Consider the following 23,473-nt stretch of genomic DNA (forward strand, 5'->3'; position numbering starts at 1 on the left):
AAATCTGAAAGATTAGAATAACAGAATAGTCAGACAAACAGAACAATAACAAAACAAAGTGGAAATCTTGCTTGCTATTATAGAAATAAATTCTTTATGTATTTTATGTTTTTGTGGTGTCATCAACCCTTATTATTGATCATGGATAATAATAATTATTGATTAGAAATTAATCTTATATAAAAATTTATTATTTCTTTTTTTTTTTAACAGAAACTGGTCTTACTACCAAAAAGAAGAGAGGACTCAAAGGCAAAAATAGAAGCCCTTTTGATGGTGTTCTTGTGTCCCAGCTATTGGCACAAAGGGATAAATTAGGATTAAGAAGAGACAAAAAGGATGATATTCACTCCAGAGTACCTTCAGTATCTAACCATTTATCTGAAGCTCAGGGATTATCCACTGTTCATACTGAAAATACATCACTTCAGACCACTACATTATCAGAGAGCACAAAACAAACTCTGTCAGAGTACAATCAAGAAAATGTTTTACATTCAAATGTTAGTGAGTCAAATAATTTAACTGGACAATATGAAATGGTTAATACATGGGGAATTACAGATAATGATTACAAAAGATCAGATTCATTAGGATGTACAGATAGTACCATGCATAACCGAACTTCACAAGTAACTGTACAAGTAACTTGTTCAAGTGTATGCGGTAGTCAGTCTAACTGTTTGAAACAAGTTCTTTCTACAAATAGTTTATCTTCAGTGGAAACAGAGTCATTACAAAAGAATGTAGATCACAATAGATTACTATATACAAAACCTACAGCTGCATTACCTAATAATAACAATAATAATACTTCTCATAATATCAGACCTTGTCTTCAACAACAGCCTTATTCTTCTCCTCAGTCATTATTTTCATCCAGCAATATTGTTGCAGGAAGCATAAATTGCATAAGTGGAAATTATTCAAATCAACCATCAACTGGACATATATTCAGTTCACAGCTGCAAATCAATCAATGTTTAGGTCTCAATGGACAACTTCCATGTGGTATGTTATCTTCACTGTCACAACAAATTTGCTCTGCCAGTGTTCCATTTCGTGTGGATAGTTCAAATGTTATCCCCTTAACAAATACTTTATTTGCTGGAAGTAATAGTATTAATACTACAAATTCTAATATTACAGTGTCACCTCAAGCAGGATTGCAAGGAGTTACTGTTGGAAATATTCCTTCACCACAGGCATCAAATATCTGTGAAGTTGAAACTGTTTCATCCAAACAAAAAATGAAAAAAATAGTTAAAAATAAAGTAGGGAAGTTTGGATGCATGTTAGATCGTACTTCTCCTTGTCCGAATGTTGATGTTAGACAGATACCTCCCGAGCATCATCGCCCTCCTCCTGAAGCAATAGCAGCTATCACTGGAGTAAATTCTTCACTCCATTCAGGGCAAAATTCAATTCCTACTCTACTTTCTGCTGGTAATAATTTAAATTATCAACGTAATTATACTACAGATAGTCATTATACTTTAAATTGTCCTGTTACATCAAATGTTGTAGGATTATCTACACAACCTTGCAGAACAGAGGTTGAAAATAATTTTATTGATTCAATAAGTAAGACTGTAGAAACATCACAATCTACTGTGAATTCAACATCATTTATTCACAATGCAAATGCATTAAGTTGGCCAAAATCTCTTTCAAGCACATCTATACCAATTCAAGATTCTATTACAAGCAGCCAACAAACTAAAGGACAATTGTTTCCTTATCCAAACTGTGCCACAGTTATGAGTAAAACTAATAACACTCCTGTTCATAGTTATAATAATATTCCACTTAATGTACAAATGGCAAATAATGTACAAACAACTTCAAATAATCCAATATTGAATCGCAATCTCTCTAACTATGAAAATCAGAGTGTGTTAAGTCATACCCGAAATCTTTCAGTATCAAATGCTGAAAGCATGACTTTAATGAACAATTCAGTTTGCACTAATACTAATGGAAATAATTATCAGATAAAATCACCAACACAAGAGTGTAATAAAAATTCTTCCTCCACTTCATTATTACACACATATAGTAATCCCAGTGGGGTGCCTTCCCATTCATCTTCCATGTCATCTCTCATTCTGCCTGTAACAAGCAATAATATCATTTTCACCTCATCATTAAATGTTCCAAATTCTTCTGGATGTCCATCTGTGACTTCAGTTAATCAGAATTTACTTGGCTTCCCTGTAACATCAGTTGCAACTCAAACAGGTCAAAATGCAACTGCACCTCTTCCACCTGCATCTGTGATGGCCTGTTTTCAGCAGCCAAGACCAGGTTTAACAATAAATGCACAACAGTCTGTATTATATAATGGTACTACAAATCCAAGTGCAAGTAATCACAATAATTGTGGTCCAACTGCAACAAATTTATTTATGCCTGCTACATCTTTGTCAGGTATAGATGGTCCAACAGGATCATTACGGCCTTCAATATTGCAGCAAAGTGTTTCTCCCGGTTTCCTTGTACAACAAGTATTAAGTCAAAAAGTTTCTTCAGATTATCCTGCTGGTAATGTATTATCATCAGCAGCAAGAGCACAAGTTGTGCAACAAGTAAGTGGAATGGTTCTTCCAGCACCACAGTCAGGAGCATCATCATCATCTCAGCAAGTTCTTTTGGCACCCACACAAATACGAATGCCAGGAAATAACAATTTAAGTTCCCTTATTACAATGCTTCCAACAGGTGGAACTAGTGGTTCAGTTGTAACAGGAACCCAAGTTCTAGCCTCTCCAGCACAACAAATGGTAATTCAAGACAGTGTGAGACCAAATGTTGTCAACCCTCAGCAACAATTATTACAAAATAATTGTTTTATAATGGGACCTTCACAACCTACTTTTGTAGCTCGACATCCACAGACTCTTGTTGGACCTTCACCAGGACAGGTAACATGTCATACAAATATGCCTCTTTCTGTGTCTGGTAATGGTTGTGGTGGAATTCTGTATAATTCTCATCATGATCCTACTTTGGTAAATTCATCATCACTTGTTGGATCAATTTATCAGAAAAATCATGAATCTAATGAAGTAATACAGCATGTAGTTAATGGATCAGAAACACAAGCCACAATAATAGGAAAAGAACAAAATGTAAATGGTAATTATCAGTCTGATCATTCACCTAGCAGAAGATCAATAGTACAGTCTGTTGAAGAAAGTGAAAATGGGCATTGTTTATGGGCAGGAAATCAGGCTTCTGGAACAAATATAAATACTTTAAATAATCAAGTTACAAATGGTGTACTTAATCATGCATCAACATCTGCAAAAGGTGGGTCAGTGCCTTCAAATATTTCTGGTCAAACTCTTCTGTCTAGTTGTGGTCCTGTTTTATTAAATGATACAACAGGTCATTCACAATCATTGACAGTGTCAAATATGACTAATGTAATTCCTATGATGGGAGGACAGTGTGCTATAAATTCTCCAATGCCACCACTTTCTGTTCCCAATGTAACTGCTGTTACCACCTCAATGACTCAAGTTATTCCTGCTGTTGGAATTGCTCCACAAATTTTGGGCCAGCCAGTGCAACCGGTTGTTCAAGTGATAAATGCTGTTCCCTTCAATTCTATGCAAAATGCTGTTCTTGTATCTGGAGGTCCTAATATTCTTTCGCAAACTGTAAGACTTGATGCTCTGCAACCAGCTCCAATGGTTGGAGCATCTCCTGCATCCAATATTTTTAACAGTGTTATTTTACCACCTAGCTCTATGACATGTGTTCAAACATCTCAAATGGCAGCATCAGTTTCAGTTAATTCTCAACAATCTGCTTTACCTGTAACAAATCATAACGATGATGGTAGAAATGCTACTGATATTGCAGCAGAAGCAAGAGCAACTCCTGGGTCAAATTCTTCATGTAGTACCCCATTATCAACATCTAGTTCTACACCTGTACCTGTAAATGATGCCACACAAACTATTTTAAACCAAGGTAATTCACCAACAAGTAGAAAAAGAAATCGTGATGGGAAAAGAAAAATGACAAGTCAAACTGTTGCATCAATGTTACAGTTGGGAAATCAAGTATCACCAGTTGTAGTTCCTGGAATTTCTGGATCTGGACCTCAGCAACAGTTTTTGCAACAACCACTGCTTCATACAGTTACCGTCCTACCATCTTTACAAGGTCATCAGCCACGCCAAGTAATTCATCAACAAGTAGTTAATTACAGCAGCATCACTCCTGTTGGAGGACATCAGCTTCTTACTACTGGTCTTGCCAGTCCTCTAGGAATTGTTCAACCCTTAAATATGCTTGGAGTAACACCATCAGGTACTACAGTCATCCAGAATATTCCAGTTCAACAAATGATGCCTGGTCCACCCTTGCAGTCAGTCACTGTACTACAGGGACCACATACAGTCAATCCTATCCCTCAGGACCAGCAACCAATGGTAGTTAATGATCCTTCAGCATTAGGGGTCCAACCAACTCACATCCATAGTGCCTTTGATGGTGGTTCTTTGGTTCCTAATTTGGTTGCAGCAAGTCCTGTTATTGGTACTGCAGTGGGAGGTCCTGAAGTATTAGTTAATGGTACAGTGCAGGCAACACAACCTGTAGCTTCAGTACAACGACAGGCTGTTTCATCACAACAATTTGCTTCTGTGATTCCACAGATTGTTCCATCTACATCTCAAACAGCAACATCTACAACAAATACAAGGAATGTTCATATTACAAAATTAAATGTTAGTGGTTCTTGTGTGGGATCACATACAAGATTGATGATGAATTCAGTATCTTGTGAAACTCCTGTAACATCACTCTCATCATCAGATTCTGTTTCAGATAATGCTGATAAAGACTGTAAGCTTGCAAAACCTATTGAAGAAGTCTCTTTACAAGCTCGAAGCATTGGTGTGCAAAGTGGAGAAATGGAAGATAATACAGTTACACAACCTTCTAATGTAGAATCTGCTGTTCATACAACTGAACAAGCAGTTACTAATTCAGTGAAAGAAAATAATCCTGAACAAAACCTTTCTGTAGATAATGGACAAGAAAAAGTTTCTGTAGATGGAAATAATAAATATTTTCAGTCTAATGTAGTATGCAGTAATGAATCTGTGTGGTCTAATCCAGTCAATTTATCATCAGCCATTGAGCAAGAAAAATGTGTTGCAGAAGTTGCTCTTATTTCAGAAAGAGAAACAACAGTAGCAATTGAAAATCAGTCTGAAGTCTCTGAATCTTCAGTTCAAAATGCTATTTCTTCTGAAGAAAATAAAACTGGTAGAAGTTTAGAAAATAGTAATGAAGATGTTAGTGATCTTCCATCTGCTCTTGATCTTAGTACGGCAAATCCATTGATTCCCCTTTTTGAAGCCAATAAAGGTATTGGATTATGCAATGTTGAACAAATTGAAAGAAATATTGAGAAAGAAGAAACTGCTTGTGTAGATATTACAGAAGAATGGAATAGCACAGCATTATCAGAGTTACCATCTGAAACAACTGATAATGCAGCAGAAAATGCATCAACAGCATCTTCTGACACTTCAGAACAAACAAGTGATGGTCATGTAACAAGTGATTCTGGAGTTGAATCAAGTCAAGAACCTATGAATTTGGCATGCAACAGAGGAGAGCGAAATAGCGTGTCTTTAGAGATGCTTGATGCAATACCAGAGACCCTAGTCACAGAGGATATTTCTCCTCCTTTTGAAGATGTTATTGATCAAGAAATAGAAGATGTACAGAAAAATAGACGTAAGGGTGTAAAAAGACATTGGAGAGAAATGCTGGTTCTCTCTCAAGAAGGAAGTAAAGAACAAGAATCTGAAGGTAAGAAATAAATTACTTTAATATATATTTTAATTTAGAAAAATTTTGCAAAGTTTTACTCTTATTGAAATCTTATTTCAGAAATTGGATCAATATACAGTTATATTCTGTTAGATAAATGTTTAGGAAATTTATTACTTGAGAAACTATATTTTTTTAATAAGCAATTTCACACCTTCCATACTCCTTCCGGGAAAAACTTTTAATAGGACAAATGTTTTTGGTCTCTTTAAAGGACCTGTGTCAGGTTTTCAAACTATTCTAAAATTGAATGTTCTGCAGCATATTCCAAACTGGAAAGTTCAAACAATGCAATGCAACATTATTTAAAAGTTTATACATAGCATTCCAAAACATTCAAGTTTAAAATATTGTAGTTTGAAAAACCTGATGCAAGTCCCTTAAAGAGGCCAAAAACATTTGTCCTATTAAAATTTTTTGCTGGAAAGAGTACAGAAGGTGTGGAGTTGCATATTACTAAAGTGTTTTAGCTTCTCAAGAGTCCACTTCGTATATATTTATATATAATATATTATATCATTACAAATGTTTGTGTAAATTTGAAATATTAAAAAACAAAATTTTTTAGGTTATGATAAAATCTGTATTCACTAATAGGCATGGCTAATGTATACTTGATATAATTTGTGTTAAATTCCTTTTGTGTTTCAATGTGAATTGTATTTCTGTTTGTTACAGTGAAGTAATTATAAGGATCTTTAGGAATCAGTATATGGGATTGTTCATAAATTACATAACACTATTTTTATACTTTTCAACTACTGTTATTCCTCATAATGCATTGCACATATCCACTCTCATCATAATGATTACCTGCATCCCATCTATCCACTTATCTGTGTTATGTAATTTATGAATAGCCTTTATATTTATAAAACAAAGAATAATTTAAAATTGCATTAATTGACTATATGTGAGACAGATATATGGGATAAAAAATTATAAAATGTAAAAATTTTAATTAATAAATTAAGAAAATAAATTTTAAAAGATAAAATAAAACTGTAATATAATAGAACTGGATATGCTAATGATACAATGTCATTCTAAGTGAATGGAATAACTTTGTGTAATTACAGATGACTTTTCTTAAAATGAATACTGATAAAGTGAAATCTTGCATAAAGAAAACAAAAATTTTACTAGATTCTATATGTTAAACAGAATTGTAAATTATTCTTTGTACTTCCCAAGAAATAACACTATTTCCAATAATGTTTGCTTGGTAGAATAGGATGCTATGCTCTGTATTTTACCCAGCTGTTCATAGAGTAAAGATGGATCACAAGCTTTGGTGAACTGAAGATGTGTTGTATAGAGCTTGAGTTCTACCTCTGTGAGGTACTTTCATTTGTTCCTAATCAGCTTTGCGAGGAGAGACTTTTCCACACTCGGAAGAAACCTTTGTAGACATGGTGGAAAGGCCTTGTACTTAAGAGAAATACACTTAGGTACAACCTTTTGCGTTCTGCAACTTAACAGAAAGTATAGTTGGGCAAGTAGTTTCTACCACTGTTTCTTTAGTTTCAGCATGGTGTAGAAGAGGTTTTTCACAGTTTCCATCTTTTAATGATCAATGGATGACTTTCACACCAAATACTGTATAATAAAATGGAGAAAACACTGAGATTGACATTATATGTACGTTTTCTTATTGCAAGCACTTTCAACGAACGGGATAAATTAAATAGGAAAATAATAAATAATAATAAAAAATTATATCATAACTCTATTGTTAAAATTAAAATAGCAACAAGATTATCTGAAGGATTTCTGGTTACTAAAGATTTATGCCAAGGTTGTATTTCTCCAACATTATTTAAAATTTACATTCAAAAGGCTATGGAAATATGGAAGAGAAAATGTAGTAGTATGGGTCTAATGGTTGGAGACAATACTGTATATACATTATTATTTGCAGATGACCAATTAGTTATAGCTGACAATTATGATGATTTAACATATATGACAAGAAAGCTGAAAGAATAATATCGATACAGTAACTGGGGACTAAATATAAATATGGGAAAAACTAATGGTAATTGGAACTGAAGACATACATGATTTAGTTTTAGAGGAAAATGGAAAAATTGAACTGATTAAAGGATGTGATGAATTTAAATATTTAGGAACAAAAATTACTAATGATGGTCGGATGGAAATTGAAATTAGGTACAGAATTATGAATGGAATATCTATGATAAGAAGGTTAAATGGAATCTTACGAAATAAACAAATCTTTAAAATAACAAAAATAAACATATATAAATCATTAGTGTGATAATGTATGGAGCAGAAGTGTGGGTATTAAATTCAGAATTTAAATCTAAATTAGAATCCACAGAAATGGACTTTTTGAGAAGATTCGCTCAATGTTCAAAACTAGATAAAGTAAGAAATGAGGAAATTAGGAAGAAAATGGATTATCAAAACACTATAGTCGATTATATCCATAACAAACAATTAACCAGTAAGGGTCATGTTCAGAGGATGGAAGAAGGTCGACTACCACAACAGATATTGAAATAGACTCTGACAGGCAGGAGGAGGAGAGAAAGGCTGCGGAATACATGGATAGAGGAAGTAACAAAATTTATGGACTGACAGAGGAGGATTGTCGAGACAGAACAGAATGGAGAAGAAAAGTTTGGGCACAGAAAGATGCTTAAGCATTATTAACCTGTACAATAATAAAAAATAAAATAAAATTATCCTTATGAAATATCTATATATATATTATATATATAATATATATATATATATATATATATCCTTCTACTTTTATTGTTATGATTATGAAACAGTATTCAGATTATTATATGAAAGAACAATATATTGTATATATTTCTAGAAAATATTAAATATTAGTAAAGTTTCTAAATTAACTAAATTTCTAAATATTAAAATTCTGGAAACTTAGTTAATCTTTGATATTTGATAACTAACTAACTAACAGTTTGATAACTAATGTATTTTCAATGATTGATATGTATGACTGTTATGGATTCTAAATCCTTGTTTCCATCTATAAGATTACCACCATGTTTTTGCGAACTAAGAGACTTTCTTTTTGCTAATATAGAAAATGCAACAAAATACCATGCACACATTTTAGAACTTGCAAATTTAATATGTTGCACATTGTTTTTTGTTTTTGAAGGGGACTCATATTTGCAAGGAAGAGGGGTGCCAATGGGGAACCCAATGTCTGCTATTTTATTTTTGGAAAACAATGTCCTACCCATCTTTCAAAATCACATCATTTTACATGCAAGATATGTAGATAATGTTTTCATCCTCTGGAAAAATGATAGCAGCACTCAAGATTTTCAATGATTTTTCTTGGTGTGTACAATATTGCAAAAATATCTTCATATGTTATTATTGGGCATAAATATTTTCATTTATTCATGCATAATAGCATGTTATTCCTATAAGTAGATATATCTATAATATATGCATTGTTGATAATTAATACTTTTGATGAAATTTTACAAGAAGAATTTAGTTTATATCAAACACACAGAAAACTTGGATTTTAATAATATGTTTGCATCTCAATTCTGCAATCCCACAAAAGTGGATTTGGTTGACTTATAATTAAGAGATTTTGTTCTTAACATTAAATACCATAATGTTGATAATTTGATTAATTTTAGTAAATAAGTTCTCCCAGAAAATGTAAATTGCAACTGAATCTATATCCTATTATAAATTCATACAGCTCATTTAAATACAACATTCGTGATTATAGTTAACGTTCAGATAGTAAATTGTAATAACTAGAATAGGATTTATTTTTACAGTTAAAACTACAATATATTAGTTTTCCTTATTATAATTGGTTTGCTTGAATGAATCTTAGCAATAGTGATAAGAAATTGCTCAAATAACCTGATTATCTCAGCTATGTTAATTTCACTTGTAGTGATTAAGTTAAGATTGATGCACATGAGCAGCAAAATTATGATGTTGAGCATCAATGACAGACTCAACAAATTGTATCTGATGGTTATGAAGATAATAGATCAAAGACATGATTGGTAGCATTGTTTTATGATTATTATTGTCTTGATTTTGTTACTGTGTGTATCAGCCTTTAGTTGTTTGAATAGCAAGTGCTCAAATGCTAGTTTGAGAAATCACTCAAGTGCTGGTTCAAGTCACTGGTTGTTCAAATGGTTCTTAGTTGATAATAGGGATTCCTAAGAAAAATAAGGAAATTTTCAGAGACGCCACACAATCAGAGGCATAGCTACCATGGAGCAGTTAGAGCATCAAGATCACGAGGGTGTCAAGTTAGAAAGGGCAAAATTTATAATTCAGGTGAAGAGAGTCAAATCATCAGTGAATCACACTGAACAGAACATCCAGAAGGATCTAACCATGTCATTGTTAAAGAGAATGTGTATGAATATGCAGACCAATTAATTTACTCTAGTAGAACTGAGTTATTCAAACAGAAACTAATTTCTGTTTCATTTCTTCACTATTATGACCAAGAGACATATCTATTGACTTGCAACAATGAGCAGTGTAACCAGCTAAGTAGTGCAGTCTTTGTTCAGAACATTCAGCCATAGATACTTCTTTTATTATTATTATTATTATTATTTGTGGTTTTAGGCCCTTTACCACTCAGAGAGCAGCACAAAAAGGCCAAAAGGCCAAAAAGCCATGAATATTGACAGACAAGATGGAGAAATTTCTAAAGTCATTTCTTGTACCTTTGAGTCCCCCTCAATCATTTTAAGTGCTTCTTCCATACTAGGAATTAATTAATTTATTTATTTATTAAGTACATTTGGAAACGTCAGAGACTATTGTATTCCACCTCCTGATAACAAGAAACTAATGAAATAAAATAATATACAAAAATACCCCAATAAAATAATGACAAAATATAAAAGACATAATAAAAATTACCATCAAAGAAAAACGTTAAAATCATGATATAGGCATAGTTCCACAGGCTGTATGTGAGATGCTGTACGGTAAAAAAAAGATCTTTGTGAGAGAGAAAGGCAAAAATATGGGATGAAGAAGCATGATGTATTGCGGGTTCTTACAGTTGGGATCAGAGACCTAACCAGTAATTTGAAATTAAACCATTGAAGTATTTAAAACCAGTATAATCCAGTGAAAGGATGTGATTTAAGGTATTCATCAGCATCTTTGTCACTGCTACTGGGTCATGAAGACCTTGAGCACTGCAAACTTTTGCATTTTCAACTGACACTGTCCTCTTGTTTGCAGGCATGAATTCACTTACTCCTAAGAGTAGAATGTTTAGGGAAAGAATCTGCCACACAACAGTTTGGCATTATTCAACTTGATCAGTGAATACTAACTAAAAAATTCACACGTCAACACACTATTTAACAGATAAATAGTTTGAAAATATTAAATAAATTTTACCTTATACTTGTATTCCAAACACTCACCAAAGCTTAATTTCGAAAGTAAATGAACAAAAATCACAACAGTATATCAAAAGCAGTATGTCAACAGTATGTTTCTTGGAGTGTGTTATTCGATGATGATATCATGTGCACAATGATGAAAAGAGAAACCTATTGCTCATGCAAAGTGAGCACCCCCTGGGATGCATCAATTCTACTTGTTCCAAGGCACTGAATACATAGCTATGCCACTGCACACAATGTAAGATTTTGCAAATCTAGCAGGACAACAGTCATAAAAATAACATACAATATATTTACTTATAACCTTCTAAAAACAAAGCTGACACAACAAAAAGTGATCCACAAAAAACTGCAATGCAATATGGCCTGCTTGAATCCGTAATCGCTGTTCAAAACAACTTTCAACTTGATTAGTTGAAGAGAGAATGGTGATGGTCCCTAATGTTTGGTTGCAAAATTAAATCTTATGTAGGTATTTCACTGAATTACCATGGAATGTTTACATTAAGGTATGCAGTATAGTTTAAATTTAAATTTGTAAATGGTTTCTTGAACCTGTAGATTTGTAACAAAATACTATCTCTCTATATTGGCAAGTTAATTGGAAATTAATTAAAATTAACGATTGTGACAGAATGCCAGAAATTTTGTATGATTTTGTAATAATTATAATGTTGAAGATCTATAGATCTTGTACAATGAAATTTTGAATTCAATAAAATGCGTTTTTGCAAAATAATGAACTTTTTACAGGTACTGTCATTAAAGTGTCAAGACAAGAATTGTACGAAATGTTGAAAAACTATGATATGATGATGAAATAGGGCAACCCAAAAATACTACATTTGCCAAGCAACATCGAAAAATATGAATAATTTAAAAATGGCTTGATGATATAATAGTGTTGTTCAGACATTTTCTTGGGGTTTATCTTTGCTACATGTGCAAATAAAATTGATGGAAGGTGTTTCACATATTTGGTATAGATTGGATGTACAGAAATGACAGTGTCCTACATCTGAAGAAAAACAAAATGTTGCAGCTAGGAAGAAATTCATAATAGATAGATTTAAGTCAGAAACATGACTATTGTTGGACACTCTGAAGCAAGGAGGAGGAAATACTAATCATGCAACAGTGCTAAAACATTTTTTTAAAATGCTGATGTGGATTTTAATATAATTGGTTGATCAGTCATTAATTGAGCAATTTCATGTAATATTGCACACTTTGACCTGTGGTATGAGATAAATATATCTGCCTTTAAAGAGTATTGTGACGAGACTGAAATTTGTATGTTTGTATAATTGTTATCCAATGCCAATTACTTTCTACAAGATATGGTCCAAAAGTAATACAAAACTTTTTGCTTCCAATTGGACAGATGTCTGAAGAAGTACACGATTCTGGCCATAAGAAATTCTGGAAACTGCATCTAAAACATGCAAGAAAAGTGTCAAGAATCCAAGAAAATAAAGATTTACTATGTAATTTTTTGATAACATCAGACCCAATAATTACATCTACAAGAAGAAAACAAGAAAAACATACAAGAGTAGTTATTAATCTTGAAGTAATAAAGCTGATACAGGCTCCAAATATCCAAACACATGAGAAAATGATAGTGATTCTCTTTATAGTAAGACTACTGATTCTGACGATAGAAATAGTTGTGTGTGATAGTAATGTATAAAATTATGTTTCTTTTGTGTTTTAAGATTTATTCTAATTATTGTAAATATATTTTGATTACAATTAAATTGTTCTAATCATAATATAATTTTGTCCCACTAGATTTGCAAAATCTTACACTGTGTGCCAGTAGGACTATAATCCCTTTACAATCATAAGTGTTGGCATGTCAGTATGTATATTTCACACAGTAGTGAGGTTGAGGCCAAAGTTTAAAACACGAAAACGTGTATGTTGGACATTTGGTGCCACTTTCCTGTAAGCCTAGAAATTTGGCAATGGCCTTTGGAATGTCAAGCATGATTCCACTGACTTTCCAAACACCATTGTCAAACTTCTAGGCTTACAGAAAAGTGGTGCTGAACGTCTGACATACACGTTTTTGCGTTTAAAACTTCGGCCTCAACCTCGCTAGTGTTTGAACAAGTCTCATCCATCAATGAATAGTAATTTCCTAATTACTCATTATCCATTTTACAATATTTCTTAGACTAAATTCTCAATAACCAAAAACTAGCAAAATAACTCACATAAATTCAGATATGTTTTCCATCTTAAATGGATATCATCAGGCTATGTTCAATCTTGGAACTGCTTAAGTTCCAAGATTGAACATGTAGATTCAAAAAATGTGGCTTCTTATTGATTGGCAGAGTCTGAATCAGTCTTCTCATGGATGCTGAGGATAAGTCATGGAATGATGGTGGAATAGGCAAATCCTCCAGACTTGTGAAAAAGTGTCAGCATCATTAAAGTTAATGGCTGTGTATATCTCCATGACTTAGATTATGATTATTATAAAATTAGAGGTATTAGAGTTGTGCCCTATTTTGTGTGTGATGGGAAATTTTTGTTTAGTCAAAATGTACCACGATGTCAGAATTGCATGTGTATGCATCGAAGGCTGTAGAGATGTAACCCTTATTTATATCCATATGATGATCTTTCAAACAGGTGGTGTGTTGGCTTGTGACCCCACATACTAAAGTAATTGATTGCATGTATTGTCTCTGAGTGGAATGGAATACATCTCTGATAAGTGTTGCCAGTTGGGAGGGTCTTTGGCATTCCTGGTGAAGGAGAATACAGTAAGAGCATAGAGAATATTTTAATGACAGTGACACTTTTCCACCAGCATGAGGATTTGGCTACACCACCACCATCCCACAACTTATCCTCATCATCCAAAAGAAGGCCACAATTTTGACTTCTCCAATCAACTAGTGGTTTTTTTTTTTTTTTTTTGAATCTACAAATTCAAACTCTAGCAGTTTCAAGAATGAACAACATAACCTGATGTTCATTTAAAGTGGAAGAAAAGGTTTGCTGAATTTGAGTTATTTTGTTGGTTTTTGGTTATTGAGAGAGTAGTCTTAAGTGTTAATAGCCAGCATTTAGTGATTATTGATTGTTACAATATTCAAATGCAAATCTAGAAGTTATTTGTTATCTTGAAATTGATCATTTTTCCTCAATTAAGCCACTGAAAATTCATTTTATAATAATCATAATACATTATAAAATATTATTTATAAATCTTTCTATTGCTTTTCTGAGATTAAAATTTCCAACCTGCATAAAAGAACAGTGTAATGTACTTTTATGCATTATATACTTCTAAATTTTAGCATTATGTATCTCTATTTAAAATGGCTTGTAATACATACTTCCTAAGATTATTTCTAGGAATACATTCATACATAATATTTAAATTTTTAAGTATAAATGAATTTTTCATTTCTGCAATATAACTGTTAGACAGAAATTATTCACGCTTCACATAGATTCAAACTAATCACCTATGACAATGCAATACACAAACTTATAGAATATTTTCAATGTTTTTACAAGTGCAAGCATAACAAAAACAAATCAACAGATTTTTACAAACTAAACTTGAATTAATCAACTATAATGCTGTTCAAAAAAAATAATCAAATGAACACATCTTTACACAGCAAAAAAGATATTTGGATTTAAATTTTTCAGTTTGATTTATAGATCATCATCAGGAATCTTCAGTAATGGAATAATAAATTTTATTGACTATATCTCATTGCTATAAAGGATGATGTTTATTAGAGTATTAAACTTGAAATTATTGTTTAATTATTAATGTTTCAAAAATGAGTTAATTAGTATTGAAAAATTTTTTGCAAAGAAATTAGATATAAAACTTGTTCTGTTTGACAGATATTGTATCTAAAGCAATCTTTTTAACATTGAGAGCTTTTGGAATTGAATAGTTCTTGATTTTTTGCATTCAAATACTTTAGTTGGAATCATTTTAGATTAATTTGGATAAAATCCTGTAATAAAAATGATTTTACTATTAAAAAATAAGCATAATTATGTGACATATAGCTGGTATGATTTAAAGATTAAAAAAAAAAAATATTAAAACCTGTTCAAACTGGAAAAAAAATATTTAGTACTGTGCATTTCCAGTTTATCGATTTTACTATATTTCTGTGTTGGCTGATCTTATTGTGAATATATTCATTCTTTATAAAAAATTTAATTTTCTCTCTTAATTATTCAATTTTATGTTATCATGGAAAAGTGATGAGGCACAGTTTAGATATAAACACTTTATTTACAAGATGTAGATGTTACCCAGCAAAAAAATAAAATAAACTAAAATAACTAAGATTGATTTTAAAAAAATAATAGATTAACACTAAGAACAAAAAATTTGCAGTAGATAATTCTAACAGTAACACAGGAAAGTTTCAAAACCAAATTGTCTCACAAGCATGGTCACTATTCAAACACTTTTTTTTTAGGTTATGTTGTGGCCTCATCTTACTGGTCAAATGACCAAAATAGTAGAAGCCCATTTTACTATTTTTAATATATTTAATACTTAATAATATATTTCATAAGAGTATTTCTGATATTCTAATTTGAAGTTTATTAAAATTGCTTTTATTAAAATAGTGAAAAATTCCTAAATATTGATTATTAATATTATTAAAATTCTTACATAAAATACATCAATAAGATGCTTTTAATTATTACATTAATTTATTTATTATAATTTTCAATTTATAGAAAAAAGAATATTTGACCAAATTTTCTAATTTATATTTGTTTTTTATATGATACAGATGCAAATTTTTTATTTAATTTTACACTTATGTACTGTATATTTACTAATGAACTCTCAATGTTTTTGTAGATGATACACCAAGTTCTCCACCTCTTCCTCCACAACCAAGAACATTCAATGTAGGAGATTTAGTATGGGGTCAGATTCGAGGTTTTCCCTCATGGCCCGGTAAACTTGTAAGAGAAGATGAAGTGAAAGGAAATCACATTAAAACAGAAGCAGGAAAGGTAAAAAAATATTTTCAATAAAATATAATTGGAATTGTTATAATAGAAAATTAGAAAGTAAACTAAGATAAAAATTTAGAGGTATATGATACTTTTATAACACTTTGCATAAATCAATAAACATAACAAAATGTATTTATTTTTATGTGTTCTTTTATTGAAAATAGTTTTGAAACAATTAGAACAGGATTTATGAATTAATTAAAGTCAGTTGCAACTTGAACTGTGTCAAATGAAATTGTCAAAAAAGCTATAACAACATGCATTATATAAAAATATTTTTAAAATTTTTCTTTTATTTTTATGAAAGTATTTTCAAATGATTCTACAGTCTTATAAACTTTAATTTTCAAATCTTTGATCTAATTTGATCTAATTCATTCTCCTTGAATCAATTCATTGTTTGAGAAAATTTGGCTCAAAGCAAATCACAATTGTAAATTTTGGAATACTATTTCTGTTCAACATTATGTGAGATCATATTATTCTATATATTTTATACATTTGTGTGTGTGTATATATATATATATGTTACAGCCAATATGTGAAGTCTAGTCGATTCATGAAATGGCTGGCTGTTTCTAGCTTTGGCCACTTGACCCGGCCAAAGCCCAAAATATATGAGAATTTACAATTACTTTGGCTTTGGCAGGCCAATCTGCAATGCACCCAACAATCAATGGCCAACTTGAGAATTGTCCAAGAACAAGTGGCCAAAGCTAGAAGTTTGCAGAGCTGAATCATGCACTTAGGGGAATTGATCATACTAGTTCTAACTTGCATCAAGAACACACAAAATCTCTTTGGTCAAAGTAGGAAAATGGTCTTTCCAGTTGAAGAAACACAAAAGAAATATTTTCAGTAAACAGTTTTAAAAACACAAGAAAAAAAAGTGGCTTTAGTTGTAGAAAAAAACACATCTGCAAAGGTTAGATCTCTTTAAATACAGCTGAAAAATCAGATCAAGAATAAAAAGTCTTGACTTACATTTTTAAAAAATGGCTGATGAATTTACATGTGAAGAAAATACATAGAAAAGACTAAAATGTCTTGATTTTCACCATGTCCAATCAGTGGGAACAACAGTCTTCCATTGCAGTGACAATCTTTTATTAGAGGCTACTGCCAAAATATGCAAAAATGGTTTTAAAAGTTCACATGTGACAAGACAAAACAATTAAAAAATACAAAATTTCTTTTTAAAAAATGGCTGACTTTTGAAAACTGTTTTTTCATATTTTGGCAGAGGAGTAGCCTCAGTGTCTCTGCTGTTGTTCCTGCAATTACAGTTGAAAAATTGCATCATTAAGGAATGAATCTCTTTAGTTACGACAAAAATCACAACACAGAAAAAAATAAGTTATTTTATGAGGATGAAAGTCTCTTTACTATTACAGTAGAGAGTCGTTAATCCGAACCTCGGTTATCCGGACGATTTTCAGTCGTACTGTGTCATGCTGAATCAAACGTTTTTGATACTAGATTTACTTCTAAAGTATAATTTTCATGTTTTTATATTCTTCAATATATTTATTTTGTTTGTACAAAATAAAGAAATAATTTTTAACAATACAATAGCCTCGATTATTATTATAAAAATTTTCATTAGGCTTAAAATCGACGAAAATTCAACGTGAAACGACACGCAACGGAGAAAAATTTGAACATCGGACAGGTTAATATATTTTTTCGTACATAATCGGTTATCCAAACAAATCACTAATCTGAACAACCCAGTCTCCAATTGATTCGGATTAATGACTCTCTACTGAACTTGTTTCTGCAGTCTGAACTGTTGTAACACTTCGAATCACATAACATATTGACTTGTTTGCAGTTCTATTGATTTGTTGAACACTTGGTAGCACAGGAACACTTTGAAAATCCCTGCCTCAAGTTAAAGATTGATTTGATGATGCTACTCTTAAAGATATTTCATTATCAGAATTGATTGAAAGAAACATGATACAGTTCTGAAAAATTAATCTGGTTTTGGCCACTTTTTGTGGATAATTCTCGAACTGGCCATTGATTTTCGGGTGCATAACGAATTGACCGGTCTCACATTATTCTCATACAGTTTGGACTTTGGCCACATGACTTGCCCAAAGCTAGAATTGGCCAACCATTTTGCAAATTGGCTAGATTTTGGATATTGGCCATAACATATATATATATATAGAATATCAGAATATTATAAAAAAATAAAAATAAAAAATTTAAGAAAAAAACAGAATTCTGATTATAATTTGTTTTAAGATAATATGATCATTTATTATAGTGTTTTAATCTGACTCACCCGATTTTACTTAATTTCATTGTTTATTCAACTATTTTATTAAAAAATATAATTTGAATGAACTTAATATTTGTAATGTCTCAAAATACAGAATTATGTTATTTGAAAGTATAATTTGTAATGAAAATTTAAATCTAATGAGCTCAAATAATTTATGGTGTTATATTGGATTCTCCTTATTCAAATACAAGGAGAATCCAATATTAAAGGTACAGGCCAAAATTACACTAACATTTATAATTAAAAAAAATATTTAATACATTCCACAAAAACTACATACTTTTGTTTATTTCTCAACATAATTGTCATAAACATTGAGACATTTATCCCAGCGTGACACTAATTTGAACATCTGTTCACAGTACTGTTGCTTGTCCAGTTGCTTGAAGTAGTCCAGAACGGTGTTTTCCAATTCCTGATCTGCAAAGCATTTCCCTGCCAAAAATTTTTTATAATGTCCAAATAAATGAAAATCCAAGAGGGCTAAATCTAGACCATACTGCACATGTCAAATCAAACCAAACTGTGGTTCGCACAGTGGAATTGGGAGGTCCTGCAACATCCTCCATATAGTCCAAATTTAGCCCCCCTCTTCGTAATATTTTATTTCAAAAATAATTTTAATTAAAGAAAATCTTTTAACTTGATGCTAGTTTGACTATCAGATCAACAAAAATAGTTTATTTACTATAACTAGAAAATTTGTATGGTTTATTATTTAATTTAACTCTAATATCAACTTTAGGGATATTTATTCCATTTCTAACGTCTGAAAGTGGATGCTGAGCTCAAAACACATATCTTTATAAGTTGTCATTTTGTTTTGTTTTTTGTATTTTTTATGCTTGAATTTTTTTAATTTGTATTTTGTTTTGTGTATTGTCATCTTATGTGTTCTATTTCAGTTGTATTGATTTTTTCTGTTGGTGGTCTTTTAAAATGATTTAAAATGTTTGCATTAATTAAACATGATTTTCTTTTGCTGCTAAAAGGTTTTCATGTTAAATTCCAAAATTAAAACTGGAAGAGATAACATGTAAAATGAAAACCATTTTCACACTTTTCCAGCAAAACAGTTTATGGAATCGGTATCCAATTTGTAATTTTAGAATTTTGTAATTTGAAACCTGAGGCAGGTTTATAAAATAAGCCAGAATTGTTTGTTCCATAAACCCTTTTGCTAAAAAGCACGAATGGTTTTCATGGTATTCATTGATACTTTGTGTAGCAGTTTGATAGGACTTAAATTCTAATATTTTTCCTTATTATTTATATCTTGGATTTTATGAAGTTTCTGTTGAAAATAATTTCAGTTGGATGATTCTAAAAATATTATAGTAGTAGTACTAAAAAGTGGTAAGTAAATTTAGTAATCAAATCATTAAAATGTTAATGATATCAAGTAATATGGATTAAAAGTATGCAGTTAGGATGCACTCTTGAGCCAATATTAATATTAGTCCAAATTACTTATTGTTGTTAATTTTGAATTATCTAAAATATAGTTTGATATAATCTTACATTTTGACAGTTTGATTAGTAATACAAGGGCTGTTCAACTTGTGTCTGGAATTTTAGTAATGGTGACAGAACTAAATATGTACCATAGTCTCAATTTGTTTTTCTTTAGATACTCTCCTCCACATACTGACACTTCTCTCATTATTTTGGCAATGATGCAGAGTAGAAATCTTTGGCTGGTGTTGGAGCCACTCATCATGAACTCTTGAACTCTCCAGTGAAATCAGAGACATTTCATTACACTAGATGAATCTCCTGTTTACTAAAGATTCTTTCAAAGGACCAAACAGGTGATAATTGTATGGTGACAGATCCAGACTGTAGGCTGGGTGGTCCAGAATTTTTTTAATAAAGCCTGTTGATTGCCTCCATTATGTGTAGGACCATGTTCTGATAACAACCAAAAGGGACACCTTCAACTGGTACTGCTAACTGGGTGCCAGACATCTGGGCAACAAAATAAGAGATGAATAACAGACAAAATACAAAATTTTTTGTTTTATTTATTAAAAATTGCCATTTTTTAATATTGATTGACTACCTGGTAAATTTAAATAATATTTTTAAGAAACAAGTTAAAAGAAACCTTTTGTAATTAACAAACATATTTATACATGTTACATACATTAAAACAAATAAAGACATGATATTCAAAACAAAATTTTTATTTTAAATTTTAGTTTTGAAAAATGATTTGTTCTTATAAATACTTATGTTAAATTGATGGCAAGTTGTTTGAAAGAATTAGAAACAGTTAACAAATCATATGAAAGAAAAGCAGGTCTTTGATAGAATTTGTTTTTGAAGAACTGCTTTTCTTTTATGTGCTTTGTTAACTGCTTCTGACATACAGTAATTAACGATACTACAGTAAGATGTTCCAAACATTACCTTTTCCTAAGCTGGAAATAATTTGTAACTTATAGTTCATAAATTATAACTCATACTTCATAAGTCTCAACCATATTTATATTTTTATATATTTTATCAATATTTACAAATAATAAATAAGAAATATCCACTCAATCATATGCTTGCTAAGAATGCAAAAATTTTAAAGTTTCTGTTGTCCACTTGACTATTGCCCAGTTGTCATGTACCCCAAAAGACTTTTACTCTGCAAGCATAGCATTGTTGCCAAAATAATGGGAGAAGTGTCAACTTATGGAAGAGGAATATCTAGAGAAAGCAACATAAGTTGGGAGTTTGTAACATACCCAGTTCCATTGCCATTACTGAAATTCTGGACAAAAGTTGAACTGTCCTTCTATGTTCAAATTTGATTGCTTATATAAATTAGTAGTAAATGTAAAATTCAATTATAATAGTTATTATACTCTATCTCAACTGTTAAAGAACTCCAATATACTTGCACACGATATACAGTAGAGCATCGATTATCCAAATGTCGATCAACCGAAAGCATTCCAGTCAGACTGTGTCGTGCTGAATCAAATGTTTTTGATACTAGATTAACTTCTAAAGTATTTTTTTTTTTTTTTTTGCTTTTATATTTTTTAATATATTTATTTTGCTTGTACGAAATAAAGAAATAATTTTTAACGATACAATAGCCACGATTATTATTATAAAAATTTTCATTAGGCTTAACATCGATGAAAATTCAACGCAAAGCGACACGCAATGGAGAAAAATCTAAACATGGGATATATTAATATAATATTATTGGGATATACTATATTAATAATGTATTTTTTTGTACATAATCGGTTATCTGAAAAATCAATTTTCCGAACAACCCCAGTCCCCAATTGATTCGGATAATTGACGCTCTATTGTAGTTCCATCATAAGAGTCCTTACATTGTATAATTCTTAAAAATAAATAAAACAATAATATTTTGTTTATTTTAAAACAAGTACACAGTATTAATGTATGAAAACAAGTACACAGTAAAGATAAAACTGCTGTTTTATGTAAGTGTTGAATCACTATCAGCTTAATTGATACAAAGTATAGTTAATGAAATATTAATTATACTCTGTCTCAATTAAGCTGATAAAAAATAGTCATATTTATGTTTTTCCATATGTACATTTTTTTTTCCTTTCTTTTTAAAGAAAATATTATACAATATAAACCAATTATTTTGTTTATTAACATCAAAAGCAAAAAACAATAAATAATACAAATGAAAGATCTATTTTTATAGACTGGTGGATTGGAGGGCCATTTATGAAAGTATATGGGGCTAGGCATTGAATTTATGAAACACAGAGAACAAAATTTTAGCTTTGATCTCATATTCTATGGTGAATGAAATGGAAGAGTAGACCAAGGACAATATTTCTATGAATGTTAATAGGTCATCCTCAGAGACCTCCCTAGCAATTAAGATGTTGTCTACTTATTATAGATAAAGGAGAGGGTATTGAATAGCAAGTGGGGAGTTAAAGATTTTTGTTTCAATTTTCCTCATAATAATTTTGGCTAGTGCGGCAGAGAGAGATGAACCCATTGGTATGCCTTCTTTTTGGATCTAGATATTGCCATCAAAACAAAAGTAATTATTCTCAGTAATGAATAGGTCTCAAATCTAATAGTTATGACACTGAGAGGCCCTTCCTAATAAGCATAGCATTTGCTAGGATAATAGTCTTGAATTGCAGTACCAAAGGATACAATGATACTACATCAATTTTGTAAAAGAGATACGCTTGTGTAGGGAGCAATGCAGATTTAGTAGAGAGAACTGATCTTGCTTCAAATGCAGAGTTGACCAAAAGATGTGATTTAGGCAGAAGGGAGTTAAGTTTTTTAGCAAATGCCTTCTCCAAATAATATATTGGATGTGAATGCTTGTTGACCAAAAGTCATTTAGGACATGGTGACTATGAAGGATAGCCTGGGACATGCTACATTTTTGGGAGGAGAGAACAGTCTCGTTAAGGAAGCTGGAACACCTGGTAATGCCATCACCCTGTATGCTCTTCTTCGAATCATTGGTGTCAGATCTTCATTTAATAAGATCAAACCAGATTGCAGAAGGAAGTCTTTATTCTTACATATCACAAACTTTAGTTCTTTGAGATCCATATTATTCAGAAAACATCACTATCTGTTTTAAGTAGCTTCAAGGCCTTTGTGGTGGTCATTCATTGGGCAGCAACTTTTGTGAATACCAACACTCTGACTTGTATTGAAGTTTATCCTGTTGAGTATCCATTATGGCTGCCATGATGGGAGGGTTAGTTGGCTGTAGTTTATCATTGGAATTGGGATGAATTTCAGTCCAAGCTACAAAATCTGTTTAGCTGTGTTTGGAACTGCAACATTTGCATAGTTGTAGTACAGAACTGCTCCAAGATAGTTTGAG

The 23,473-nt window shown here is 31.2% G+C and overlaps 1 protein-coding gene across 2 annotated transcripts in view; it reads left to right on the forward strand.

Annotated features, from left to right (window-relative positions):
* The window catches only part of LOC136979067 (uncharacterized), an 83,423-nt gene that overhangs the window by 42,705 nt on the left and 17,245 nt on the right, over positions 1 to 23,473 (forward strand). For both annotated transcript variants that reach the window (XM_067274971.1, XM_067274980.1), the window contains 2 exons: positions 214 to 5,838; positions 16,159 to 16,316. In XM_067274971.1, the coding sequence (XP_067131072.1) occupies positions 214 to 5,838; positions 16,159 to 16,316 (5,783 nt within the window). The remainder of the gene's footprint in view (positions 1 to 213; positions 5,839 to 16,158; positions 16,317 to 23,473) is intronic.

The sequence above is a fragment of the Centruroides vittatus genome, unplaced genomic scaffold, assembly GCF_030686945.1.
Source record: "Centruroides vittatus isolate TY-2023 unplaced genomic scaffold, ASM3068694v2 contig_1154, whole genome shotgun sequence".
NCBI classification, from domain to species: domain Eukaryota; kingdom Metazoa; phylum Arthropoda; class Arachnida; order Scorpiones; family Buthidae; genus Centruroides; species Centruroides vittatus.